Source organism: Wyeomyia smithii, chromosome 1 (genome assembly GCF_029784165.1).
Source record: "Wyeomyia smithii strain HCP4-BCI-WySm-NY-G18 chromosome 1, ASM2978416v1, whole genome shotgun sequence".
In the NCBI taxonomy this organism is placed as follows: Eukaryota; Metazoa; Arthropoda; class Insecta; order Diptera; family Culicidae; genus Wyeomyia; species Wyeomyia smithii.
The window spans coordinates 127,461,801-127,476,538 of NC_073694.1; the positions used below are offsets into that span (position 1 = coordinate 127,461,801).

The window sequence follows — 14,738 nt, forward strand, 5'->3', positions numbered from 1 at the left end:
GCAAATTATATGTGACGTATCTAGTCTTGTCGCACGTACATGGAAAATCTACGAGCAAGAGAGAAAGAGCAGTCACTAATAAACTCGATTCGAGAAATAAAGTGTCCGTATATGATACATATTCGGATTTCAATCTATGTCAATGTATTCGCAGTACAACTGCTGCGTTATCCTTTTCGCACATTTATTGTGCGATTTTAGTGCAAAATTTGTGCGAATCGGGAAGCTACAATGATTGTACAAGACTTGAACTTTTCGCGTGTAGTTATAACACTTAATTCGACTTCGTTTGACGTTAAACAAACAAGATCGACAAGTTATTCAGGTAATACTGCGTCTTACTGCCGTGGGCTGGCGTTTTGACGTAAGCGCCAAATTTTCAAATTTCATTTTTTTACGAATTATTATAGTATATGTAATCACCTTTAAGATGCTTGTTGCCGTTTTTAAAACATTCGATAAATAACTGAGAAATATCAAAGATACGATGTGACGTTAGCGCCATTTTGCATAGAAGTGACGTTGAGGTACGGAAACGATAGAGTATCATGCTTGTGGAGTGTATTCTTTCAATTATATCCTTGCTGCTGACTACCGACAGTACGCATGGCAAACTAGACTGCTCAGGCGCATCGACGTCACTTTTCGTGCAAAACGTTGAAATGGTTTTGCTATTTTACAGAAGACGTGACGTTGACAATAGAACTCAATGCATTTACAGAAATGAACGTGTTAAAGCAATGGGGTACGTTTTTCATCATATTTACTCAGATTATATCAGATCAGATTGCGCAATAAAGCGCTTCTGTTTATTTGCGAACGATTTAAAATAAATCGCTTGTGGAGCGATTTTGTGAATTTGGCGCTTACGTCAAAATCTCAGCCCACGGCAGCTCAGCCGAAATGGTTCCTAATGAGCTTCAGCTTCGAAAACCCTATTAACTGGACGCTACAGATACACATATCGCTAGAAATAATGTCAGATGCAGCGCTTATATTGGTAAAGTTTCCATGAAATCTCACTCCAAGGAAATGAGAGTATTTCATGTGAACTTCAATTGAAAACGTCCACTACTGATATTTTTGCAGCGATAATGTGTTTTCGAAATCTTGACATTTCCATTAGGAGGTTTTGTTCGTAACTGTGAAATAACGACAGCTCTCGAACAATTTTCAGCAATTGTTGTTTATTCACAAGAATAAGAATTTTTGGGTTGAAAAGCTGCAAAAAACCCATGATCTCAGCGATACTTTGCTTACGAGCGACGAGTCCAAATATTCGTACATCATCATCTGTGCTTCCTTCTTCTACGTTCGAGAATCCACCAATTTTTGGCGATTTTCATTTGAGAATAAGTTCCTAAGCTTTAAAGCAACTCTGTCCATAGTCCTCTTGCAGATAAATTTGAGCCTCCTCCACCACTTCAAGTAATACATACCAGAAATGTGCAAAACATGAAATTATTTTATCCTTTTAATGTTTATTTGGCATCTTAAACACAATTTTCTATTAGGAATGTCAATTTTCGAGGGGCACTCACTAAAGTTTTAAGCGCTCTGAGGAACCTCTAAGGCGACATCTATAAATTATGTAACCATATGTAACCAAACGTAACGCCAACACCCACCTCTCATAAAAATTACGTAACGTTATAGAAGAATTTGTTTGCTCGCTTTTGGAGAGTCTCTCCAGAGTGCCTCTGTTACGTAACACTGATCTTACTTCCCCCCCCCCCTCACCCCTATGTAGCAAATCGTAACGCTCAAGGATACCCCCTTCCCCCTATGAGTGTTACGTAATTTATGGATGCCACCATAGCGAAAATTATTTTATTTCTTGGATTCAACAATCATGAGCTGAACACCAGAAACGGATCACCGGTGGTTGATTACCGGACCAGAATAACACCCAAGTTCCAGTTGATGCTGATGTAGATTCAGATGGCAACTTTTTTGAAAAAAAAAAAGCAAAAAAAGTAAAGTAGTGTGACAATTATGTGCTTATTTACGCTATGTGACAAAACAACTTGGTATTTTTTACGACTTTTTTCGAACAAACATAAACATATTTTTGCAGATGTAAAAGTACATACTATTTTGAGCAACTCCCCATAGAAACAGGAATCCCATAAAATGTCGAATGTTACAGTTATGCGATCACAGGTAGTGCATTCCCGGTTAACTAGGTATATTCCGTCGACCATGTTAGGGAGAGCAAGCATTAAGCGAACAATCAGAGGTCAAAATCTGCGTATCTTGACGAAACTGACAATTTTCAATAATACAATAGTTTGAAAAATCAAATTACAATTTACTACGTTTGGGCGGGTACATAGATGATTTTCCAATCGATTGCTGTAAGAATGAAGGAAACCGGTTGGAAACCGACTAAGTTTTGAACGTTTGAAAGTGGACAATTTTCGTGACGTTTCGGTTTTGACGTGGGACAACGTCTTTGTTTACTATACTGAGATGCATTCTGTAAAACTGGAAATGTAACTGGCAAATGTCGCGTCAGATTTCAAACGATGATAACAGTATAACCACATGATGGATAACAATAACCAATATGTTGTTGGATAGATAAAATGTATAACAATTTTGTAATATGCTAGTTATCACTCTAATTTCATTGCTAAGCGGTAAAATTGATAAAAAAGATTCAATGACAAATTCACGCGAACAATGAACCAATAACATGCAAGCATTCCTAGCACAGACGACGTGAATGGACACCAACCGTTCCCTGTTGTATTCTCTGTTTTAATAACGAAAAAAAATTGACAGAGTCTCCCCGTCCCAATAGGTCAATTCATTTTTGCTTTCATGAGCCTAGACTAATGTGATGTCTCGAAGGTAAAAGTTTTCCGTAAAGTTTGAAACAATCCCCATACTTGAACAATTACCAAACCTGCTGTCAGAACGTAATAAAAACTGATGTCTTCAAAGAAAAGATGCAGGTAAAAGCAACAGAACCAGTGGAGTAAAGAACCGCGGGTCTCTCGTCGTCTATGATTGCAGTGGCACTCTTATATTCGTACATTTCAGCGGTACACTTCTTCGTACTGCAGCGGTACTATTTGTACTGCAGCGGTACTATCCGTATTGCAGTGGTACACTTTTGTTCGTACATTTCCATTCGTGTGCAATTGAGGAAAACTGCAATGCTGCTGTTGATGGTGATTGAAAGTTTATCTCATAAATATGATTACCATAAATTACTCAACAAGAATTGTAAATTTTTGCAACGGATATTTATTTAATTTTATCTTCGATATTCACTAAATAATCATGACCAGATAGTATCGAAAGAGTAAATTCCCAAATATTGGTGCTTATTACGGGAGTCACTTCACGGTGAAATATATTTCACTCTCACGCTCACTTCACTTTTTTAGACCTATTCCCGATTCCACCTCAAGTGAGGTGACAAAAGTCACCTCCGTGGAGTGAGATTGACAGTGAAGTGAAATTGAGAATGGGACAAGTGAAATGAGATTGTTTCCCAGCTCAAAAATCTCTAAGTCCCAGAAAGTCGTTTTTCCCGTTTTTTTAGATAACACCAGATCTTGACGTGTTCTGCATTTCTAAGACATTCGGCATCAAAAAACATTTTTTTTTCGATATCGAAAATTTCTTAAACTAGATTGCATTTTTTTCATCGGGCAAAAAAATGAAAAATTGACCGTTTTAAGGCACGGATCAAACTCTGATTCGCTTCGTTACTGAAGAATAAATCCAATATTTACCATTAGATCACAAATCAATCAACTTTAAGACTTATGGCAGCTTCGTGGAATCATTTCACCGTTCAAAATGGTCGTGAAATAATTCCACGCGAAACGTCGCTTTTTCCGTTCTCACTTCACTGATATGACACTCATAATAACCCAGATTCCACTTACGTGAGTCCCGTAATAGGATTTTGTTCACTTCACTCTGATTTCACCGTGAAGTGATTCCCGTAATAAGCACCAATTAACATTTATAGAAGAGTACGAGCCTGCGAATGCTTGTGAGTTTTTGGTTTATTTACTTCCCTTCCCCTCATTCAGAATCTCTTTTTACATTTCACAATTGTTAGATGATATATTATTATTCTAAGCTTTACCATAATAAACGTATATTAAATGTCTTCGTAATGCAGCGAATGTAGTTGTAGGCAAATGAAAAAAATTGTCAAGCAAAAAACAAAAACGGAATTGTTGATTGCTACGATTTTCTGCTGGAACTTGTCAATAATTTTTTTAACATATCTTCTTATGTTTGCCAATTAATGAACCTTTGTGAGGACTTCCATATTATTTTGAAAGTAACATCTATACTATAGATTTGATTTAATCAGAGTTAAATAAGACAAAATTATTCATTATAATAACGTAAGTATTATTGGATTAGGTTTTAGAGGATATAGAGTTAATTCTGACTTAGACGCATTACGAGAAATTCTTGGTGCTTCTCCAACAAGCACGATATGCTTGTGCTTTGTCGAATACAAGTTGTTTGCACAAAAAAATACTACAGGCATAATATCATGAAATATAAACGATGTTCTTTCCAGTGTTGTTGAATATACTTCAAAATATGATTTCCAGGGGAGGCTGAAAATAAAAATACGTACAGTCGCTAAGCAAACACATTGATTCTGTCTGCAGACTCTGTATATTTTGTAACAAAAATTCCCTAATTACAGTGTTTAGTCCCACGTCACCATTTCATACAACCCTAGGACTGTATACCTTGTAGTATTTCGAAATACAGGGATCCCCTGTATATATTGTCGTACGACATATTCTACGTCGAAAATTAGGTCAAAATTTTCTGAAAACCCTTCACACTACTAAGTACATAACCATTCAGCGTAAACCACCTACCTATTTTCTAGGTACACTAGCATCCAGCTGTTAACGCTAACTTTTCCATTGAATACTATGATTTCTGGATGGTCTTTCCTGTTTTAGCGAGTGAAGTCTCTCTTTCTCTCTTTCCCGCTTAGTCGGAGATTAAGGTGAAACGGGACGTGGTCGCGATCAACTCGAATTTTGCAATCTAATTTTTTCTTGATTTATGAAGACTACATGAAACTTTGATCAATTGTTTTCACAACTGTTGCATGCCTGAAGTAGCAATTTGAGTGCTGTTTATCTAGTGGAAGCCGAATTTTTTACGATAAAAATACAGAAGTAAAAAGAACTCTAACCTCAAAATTGTATAGGAAAAGGCCACAATCCCGTTTCACCTCAAACAAGGAGGGAGTTTTGTCATTATAACTGGTTTACGTCATAAATTTTCACAGTTTCCTACTGGGCTGTTAGATAGGTGCATAGATTACTCTTTTTATCTATGTGGAAAGTATTCTTTTGTTATTATTACGCTATGCGTAAAGTTTTTTGGGATTCTAGAAGCATTGCAGGTACCTACGTGTTTTTTGTTTGCCCTACACAACCAAGCTAACCCAAGGTAACTTTGATTGCACCATTGAAGCTTTACAACTTCGTCGTGATCAAACGGGGAATATTAACACGAGAGGTACCGCGCAAGGAATCATTCATAGTATGTGACGAAAAACACATCAGCGTCAATAAAACTAGAACCCGGTGTAACTTCTCGAAAGTTGCAGGAGAACGCACAGGCTGCGATGTACGAATGTTTGGACAGCTTTTAACAAGAACTCATCGGTATCAATGGGATCATCAAGCTTTTTGCAGCTCTTCAGCTTAAAATTTTTTTTCTTGTCAATAAACAACAATTGTAAATTTTGTTAACTGCCGTTATGCTACAACAAAGCTTCAGAACAAAATCTTCTAATGGAATCCCAAAATTGCGAAGACGGATAATCGCTGCAGGAGTAGCAGTAGAAGGTGTTCTCAATTGAAGTTCACGTGAAATACTCGCATTTATCGTGAAGTGAGATTTCAGAGAAACAAAGGTATTTTCGAAGCTTAGGTTCATTAAGAACTACTTAAGATCGGTTATAGCGTAGTCTCGCTTGAATAACTTGCCAATCTAGTCTGTTGAAAACGAACTAACCATGGCGATCGATTTTGAAGAAGTTATAATTTTGCCTTAATCAGAGTCATGTAGCCCTCATATCTATTATTTTAACATTTTTGCATAATATTATATCACACAACTCCGAGCATTGACAGTTTACTTGAAAGTTATTTCCGGTTCTGTATGGTAACGTCATTTGTATTATGAAACGTCAATCAATTACTATTATCTTTTCTCAGTGCTCTGAATAAACCAGTTCGTCCCAGTCAGATAAAAGCAATCCTCGGGCTGTACAAGATCTCCGAATTTAACCGGAATCGAATTGAAAACGGCGTTAGTAGCCTCCAGTCCGCATACGAATCTAGCATCAAAACCATAGTATCACACCCGCAGTATTCATGCAATCTTCCGTACAACGATATTGCTTTATTGGAAGCATCCAAAGTAATTTTTTTTGATCAACACGTACGGCCGATCTGTTTGGCTAGTAAGTATGATAATTCCGGTCAAGTAGAAGGTAAGAGTGCGATCGTTTCTGGCTGGGGTTGGAACCAAGAGAACCAAAGGGACGGAAACAAACCTGATACGTTACAACGTGCAGTGGTGGATGTGTTCCAAAACGAGGAATGTGAAATCTTCTATCGTGATGGCAAAAGACCACGAAGCATAGCGGATACACAGCTATGTGCTGGGAAGCGGACGGGCGGTGTAGACTCGTGCTGGGCTGATTCCGGTGGACCGCTTGTTTCTGATACTGATGTACTGATTGGTATAGTATCGACCGGAATTGGCTGTGCCAGGGCTGGTTTTCCAGGAATATATACACGAGTCAGTGAGTTCACCAATTGGATTGGCGACGTCGTGCACTAATAAAGCTGTGATACTTGTTTAACTCTAGTCAATCGCAAATACAAACCAGAAAAAAAACATAGTTAGATTAAATGAAAAACTGAATCATATACTCACCTATTGAAACAGGCCAATACTGTAAGTTGCAAATAAAAATATATGAAAAAGCAAAATATACATAATTCTCCAGTTAATATACGTTTCTTATCCTGAAACACAAACCTGTTAGTACTTGGTTGCAATAGTTTTTTCATTGCTGGCCCATCTTTACCGATATAAGAAAGATATAGATGATGCGGTACTTACTCAATAGGAATAAAATTGTTGAAGAAGCTGTTCATAAGACACGATCGCATTATGTCAATATATTTCTTGCAATACGTTTGAGAATACAATCTATAGATTGGTATGTTTTTGATTTCCTCTTAGAAAGGTATAGCAATCACTTGCAAAACCGAAGGTATAAAAGTGCTTCAAAGGGGCGAATGTCATATATCACTCGCCTCAGTTCGACGAGCTGAGCATTTTCTGTATGTGTGTGTGTGTGTGTGTACTGGAAAACTGCAAAAAAACCCATGATCTCAATGATACCTTTCTTACGAACGATGAGTTCTTGTTTAAATTCGTCCAAATGTTCGTACATCATCATCTGTGCTTCCTCCTTCTACGTTCGAGAATCCACCAATTTTTGGCGATTTTCATTTGAGAATAAGGAACCATTCAAATGTTACATAACGCGGAATTTGGCAGTTTTTAATACCCACCCACCCCCACGTAACACAATTTTATATGTTTTACACACGCAAAGTAACGCTTCGCTGAATACCCCCCCACCCCTGAGCGCGTTATGTATTATATGAATGATCCCTAAGGTCCTAAGCTTTAAAGCTTTACAGCAACTCTGTCCATAGTCCTCCTGCAGATAAATTTGGCTGGGCAATAAATATCAGATTGATTCAAAAACGGTGAACAAGTATCTGCACGAAATGGGTCTAAAATTTAAAATATAAATACCATAAAAATGACAAAGTAGTGTTTTGGCCAGACCTTGCATTGTCACACTATGCTAATGTGACTTTAGCGGATTTGCGACAAGGCAATTTCGGGTTTATTCCGGAAGGATACAATCCTCAAAATGTGCCACAGCTGCAGTCTATTAAAACTTTCTGAGCAAATTTGAAGCAAATGGTCTACCATAAAGGTTACAGAGTAAAAAACGTCGATTGTTTGATAGAAAAATCAAGAAGGAGCTCAAAACAATTGAAGCATCCGGAATTCAGGAAGCTATAAAGCAAGTACCCAGAGGATCACGAAATCTGCGCGATGTGGAGCTGAGTTTTTCCTATGAGATTTGTTAATGAATTACATTACTTGAATAAACAAACAGGTATAGAAAAATAAGATGCACAAGATTTTAAATCGGAATTGAAAGTTTGTTCGGATTTTTTTCCTCATACGTTAATCAAGTCCAACCTAAATATGAGTACAGTGACGTTTCGATTATACCACGATCAAACAAATTTCGCGTCATTTATTTTAAACATATTTATTTCATGTTATTTGCATGTGTTATTGTATGTTTTTAATGTTCGGCATAGTTTCACTGCTGGCTGCCAAAAATTTGTTATTTATAGTGATAAATAAATCCAGCAAATGTTATCAAGGTGTATTTTTTCTGAAAATTGAAGTGCTCGTTTAAATCTACTTAAACAAATGATATGTTTGAATGAGAAAGGCTGGGTCTAACCGCTAGGTGGATTGATTTGGGTTTTTTTACAAACAACATTTATTTGACACGGCACACTATATATTTTTGATTACGGAGCCAATTGTATCTACTGTCTTATTTTATGAAATCTTCTATCTTCTCTTCTATACCTATAAAAATGCAGTCCGGTCTGTCTGTCGGTCTGTCTGTCTGTCTGTCTGATCCATATAGGCTCGGAAACTACCGAACCGATCGACGTGAAAATTTGTATGTAGGGGTTTTAGGGGCTGAGAAAGGTTCCTATGATGGTTTGAGACCCCTCCTTCTTCTGGAAGGGAGGGGTCCCATACAAACGAAATACAAATTTCTGCACATCTCAAAAACTAACCAAGCAAATGGAACCAAATTTGGCATGTGGATGTTTTTAGGAGTAACAAATACACTAAGGTCGCTTTTTACGCGGTTTTCTTAACGCGGTTTTTTACGCGGCTTTTTTACGCGGATTCCGGAATTTACGCGGTTTTTTTACGCGGATTCCGGAATTTACGCGTTTTTTTTTACGCGGATTCCGGAATTTACGCGTTTTTTTTTACGCGGATCCCGGATTTTACGCGGTATTTTGTTTTTTTTTACGCGGATTTCGGTTTATCTTCACTCGGATCGCAAAAATAACGCAGGTTTTTTTTACGCGGATTACGGAATTTACGCGGATTCCGGAATTTACGCGTTTTTTTACGCGGATTCCGGAATTTACGCGTTTTTTTTACGCGGATTCCGGAATTTACGCGGTTTTTTTCCGTGGCATGTATCCCCCGCGTAAAAAGCGACTTTAGTGTATGTCCATATTGGTTCGACACCATTCCCTCTTCTGGAAGGGAGGGGTTCCATACAAATGGAACACAAATTCCTCCACACCTCGAGAACTAACCAAGCAAATAGAACCAAATTTGGCAGGTGAATGTTTTTAGGGTTGACAAATATATTCATAATGGTTTGACACCCCTCCCTCTTCTATAAGGGAGGGGTCCCATACAAATGAAACTCAAATTTCGCACAGCTCGAGAACCAATCAAGCAAATATAACCAAATTTGGCAAGTGAATGTTTTTAGGTGTAACAAACATGTCCATAATGTTACGACACCCTTCCTTCTTCTGGCATATCTCCAAATACCATTTCGAAATCTAAGATGGCGACTTCCGGTTTCTGAAAAACAGCGGCAAATGACCAAATACCACCCAACATGGGTATTTCCAGAATTGTTATGATGCACTGAAGCCACAAATCGACCTCAGACAACATTTTGAATTGTAAGATGGCGACTTCCGGTGTCTGAAAAAAGCCGAAAATGATCAAATAACACCCAATATGAGCGTCCCTTTAACCAGATTGACGCACGGAGGCCAGAAATTGTTCCCAAATGTCATTTCTAAATCCAAGATGGCGACTTCCGGTTTCCGAAAAACAGCGGCAAATGACCAAATACCACCCAATATGGGTATTTCCGGGATTGTTATGATGCACTGAAGCCATAAGTTGACCTCAGACAACATTTTGAATTGTAAGATGGCGACTTCCGGTGTCTGGAAAACAGCCGAAAATGACCAAATATCACCCAATATGAGTGTTTCTTTAACCAGAATGACGCTCAGAGGCCAAAAAGTGTCTCCTAATGCCATTTTGAAATCCAAGATGGCGACTTCTGGTTTCTGAAAAACAGCGGCAAATGACCAAATACCACCCAATATGGGTATTTCCGGGATTGTTATGATGCACTGAAGCCACAAATCGACCTCAGACAACATTTTAAATTATAAGAAGGCGCACAGTGAGGCCGTTTCGAAAAAAGACGGTCAAAAGTAAGTCTCTTTTCACTTTTCTTTACATTTTAGGGGTTTGGTGTTGTCGGAAGAGTTGTTCAGAATACTAATTACAATATTTTAACGTTTTCATTGAATTGCTTATTAAGCTAGTATTACACTTAAAAAAATTAATTTTTTTTTATTTTACGAGATATTAAATTTCTGTATTCGGCAAAGTTGTAGAACTATCAATTTCATGAAACTTTGCTTAAGAAACTAAATTTCCAGGTCTTATATTTGAAGAGATATAACTGTCTTTCTTGAAAGACTACCATAAAACTATTTTTTTCACTTAAATTATATCTTAACTACTTCTGATCAACTTGAGATGTTCTAGAAAGTTTAGGATAATAACAAAATACAAATTTTACTAAAAAAAGAAGTTAATTCTGTTGAACCAGCTCCGAGATAGAGCGGTTTTAAGGTGAAATTATGTCAATTTTCAGAATCAAATTATTTAAAATTGTGAATGCTTGTGAAGTATTACTCAACGTTATTGGTTTGGGCATGTTTTGAGGTACAAGTACACATATTTTTCAAAATCGGGACTCTTCGGGAACTTCGTATTTTCATAGTTTTTAAACATCGCTTTTAACTACTTTGTTCTCCTAAATACTGCATTGAAAACACGAAGGTGATTTTTAAACGAAAATATAAAATTATTAGTTTGACCAGCGTAGACTTTTAATTTAAATCCTTCAGAAATTTTATGGAAGATTGGGAAAGTCTAGGTTGCATAGCATCATCCAAAGAATAAAACAGACTTATGACACGTCGGACAGGCAGCGTTAAATGCTAGTTCAGCTTCTACTCGTGAAAACCTGGTGGTAAACATACCCGGATGATTGAATATGGCTTTACAAAACAAAGGACAAGCCACAAAACTTTGAAAGTGAGTTTTGTAACGTTAAAGGTCACTTTGGTAATGATATGTAGAGAAATGAAGCTAATTTGGATTGTTTTGTATATATATTTCAATAGTGTATTTATTTTTGTCGCCACTTTAAAAACACTAACTCACGCAAAATTTTTCGGAATCACCGACAAAGAAATTACTCCAGTCATTTCTCTGTGCCTCTTTAAAAAAGAGTGTCTGCGGATCATAATGACGTAACATAACATCATACAACAATTGAAATCAGTGCGCAAATACGAAAAATTATCCATCACTGCAAGTGTATTTATTTAAGACCCAGAAAGTTGATTTTTTAGAAAAAAAAATTTTTCCGAGTTGACACCAAATCTCGACATTTCATGCATTTCTAAGACATTTGGCATAAATAAATTTCGATATCGAAAATTTCATGTATCACTACCTGTGCTTTTTTTCATCGATATTTTTCGTGAAACTTTGACCGCTTTGAGCCACGTGTTTCCGATGTCTGATCGAGCTGAAGTTTGGCATGGGGGTATTCGAGAAGCCGAAACTTTTGAGCCCTACCGCTAAACGATATTCGAAAAATCGATTTTTATTGGCACTCTAATATGCACCCGAAAACAGTTGGCTCTAAGTTAAAGTTGATCAAGTTTCTCTAAGTTAAAGTTGATCAAGAACTATTTGAGGTCAACGATGAGTAACTTAAGATTAACAAACCTTACCATTTTATCAATTGAACGTGAAATCACTGATTCAATTGATTTTAAATCTGTAATTTCTGATTTTGCCAATCAAAAAGGACGGAGAGTAAGTATCTCAATTACCCTAATTTTTATTTTTTACGGAAAACAGAAAAATAAGTAGAAAAATCTAAATTTTTTGCTTCTTTTTAATTCCTTTTATGAATGAAAAAAATTGCCTAGCCATTTTCATTGGGCCCACATTTTTGTCTACGCCACTGGGTGCGACACCAAACTTACAACAGCTCTCTCTTTTTACTCTAACAGCCTATTCACGAGGCTATTTATGAGAGCTCACATACAACTGAAGCTCACACAAGGCAACGAAACTATCTTGTGTTGCACGCGACAGCTCTTTCTTGCGCATGTATTTTGCTCGTTCCGACATGACAGCCTAGTTTTGTTCGTTTTGAGGATGTCCTGTTGGCTTGGCTTGCGCTGTAAAAATAGTGACCGGTATTTGGCCTAAAATGGCCAAATACCGGTCACTATGGATATTGTTAATGTAATATTTCTGGAATAAACTAAAGAGACAGTGAAATATAAAAAACATTTGGTCACGAGTAATACCGGGAATATTCAACTAGTTAGTGTATATGATTGATTCAAACGTCTTGGTTAAACTCAGGAAAAAATACAACAGAAAACGGAATTATAACTGTTGCTAGGTGAGGACAACAGAAGTAAAATAGAGCTTCATAGGTAAGGGTCTTTTTTTTCCCTGTCGGGGACATATTACCACTGCGACCAGTATTTAGATCTATTGTTGTATCTATTGTTGCACCCACCATCTATTGTTGCACCTACCATGTTTCCTAATTTCGAGCCATCAGTATAGAAAATTATAGAGCCGTCTCGGGTGCTGGGACCTCCACGTTCCCATTCACTACGATTTGGTTCGAATACAATAAATAAATGATTAAAGTCGTATTTCTTAACCATCGAATCTTCATTTTTTGAAATAAGAGAATTGATGTTAAAATCTTTGAAAAAAAAAACTTAGATGATTTCCATCAAGCAACCTAGTCATGCGACTGAGTCTTATGGCAAATTTACCTTCAACCAATACAACTTCTTGAGATAGTGACAGTAGATTGAGTAGTGCGTCTAGGGCCTTAGACGGGGTAGTCCCCATTGCCCCAGTTACCGCCATAGTGGCAAGCCTTTGCAGTTTTTCAAGTTTAATTTTCGCACTTTTTTGTTTGACTTTCGGCCACCAAATTAGTGCTGCATACGTAATTCGAGGTTTTATTATAGCAGAGTAGATCCAGTGTATCATTGATGGTTTAGACCCCATTTTTTACCAGACGTTCGCTTACAGGCCCAAGTGGCTTTATTAATGATTTGCTCCAGATGAGCATTCCAGTTTAGTTTACCATCCAAGATCACTCCTAAGTGTTTAGTTTCATTGGGACACGTTAGAGGACTTTCATCTATGTCGGCGGTTCTGAACCTTTCTTTTTCCGCGTACCCCTTGGCGATTTTTTGCATATCGATTCTACCCCCTGGCTTGGAATTTTCTCGCAGAGTAGGAGAGAGGCAGTGGCAGTGGCAATGTTGTGGTAGTCTAGTTTAGGTTTCAAATGTTTTAGAAGCAAGAATGAACAGAAAATAAAGTATTATAGAGAAAAATTACTTTTCCGCCATTACTGATTTTTCTTTCGCGTACCCCCTGAAGACTTTCGAGTACCCCCAGGGGTACGCGTACCCCAGGTTGAGAACCGCTGATCTAAGTAGAGAATATTGAGATGAGTATTCCTCTTTTTTGTGAAAGTTATAGGTAGTTTTCGAGGGATTTATATTTAGCCCTTCTTTCTTACACCATGAAGCGGTGAAATATAATGCTATTTGCATTCGTTTTGAGACAATATTGTCAAACTTGCCGCGGACTATAATGACCAAGTCATCCGCGAAACCGATCATTTCGAAGCCTTGTATTCCTAGGTTCCTTAAAAGATCATTAACTATTAAAGACCCAAGTAACGGTGAAAGAACTCCCCCTTGTGGACAACCTTTGAAAGATATTACATTTATTGAAAAATCAACTAGTTTTGCTGTAATTACACGTTTTGAGAGCATTTCAACAATCCAATTCACCAGGCAACCTTCGAATCCATGCCTTTTTATAGCTTTCTCTATTGAAACATATGCTCCTTCAATATCCAAGAATGCTGCTAATAGTATTTCTTTTGCTTCGAAAGTCCTTTCTATTTTTGTTACCAAAGTGTGAAGTACAGTGACTATTGACTACCGCTTTGATAAGCAAGTTGCATTATATTCAACGGTCGTTTACAAAGTAGAACTCTTTTAACATATTCATCGATAAGTTTCTCCATCACTTTTAGGAAAATTGAATCCAGACTTATTGGACTGTATGATTTGGGCGAACAGGTATCTTTTTTATTTACCTTTGGAATAAAAACAACTCTAGTAGGCAAAAGACTTACTATAAATACTTTGGACAAAGCAGGGACAATAACTTTTTTGCATTTTTGACATTTTTGTATCATAGGCCTGTTTAATTCTACCTATTATTTGATGCTATTTCAAGATTTTTCCGGGAGCTTAAATCATTTGGAATCATGTCATTCGCAGGTAGGGGTCTTACAGCATTCCAAAAAAAATGTTAAAATAATAAAGAGAATGCTAATATAGCAATGTTCGAATTTGAAAAATGACGTTTTGCTTCATGGTAAGAAAACAGGTGCG

The 14,738-nt window shown here is 37.1% G+C and overlaps 1 protein-coding gene across 4 annotated transcripts in view; it reads left to right on the forward strand.

Moving 5' to 3' along the window:
- Window positions 1-7,127, forward strand: part of LOC129718009 (trypsin-1) — a 48,285-nt gene extending 41,158 nt beyond the window's left edge. For all 4 annotated transcript variants that reach the window (XM_055668385.1, XM_055668383.1, XM_055668384.1 and 1 more), the window contains one exon: window positions 6,234-7,127. In XM_055668385.1, coding sequence (XP_055524360.1) covers window positions 6,234-6,864 — 631 coding nt within the window. In that variant the 3' untranslated portion in view covers window positions 6,865-7,127. The remainder of the gene's footprint in view (window positions 1-6,233) is intronic.
- Window positions 7,128-14,738: the final 7,611 nt, after the last annotated feature.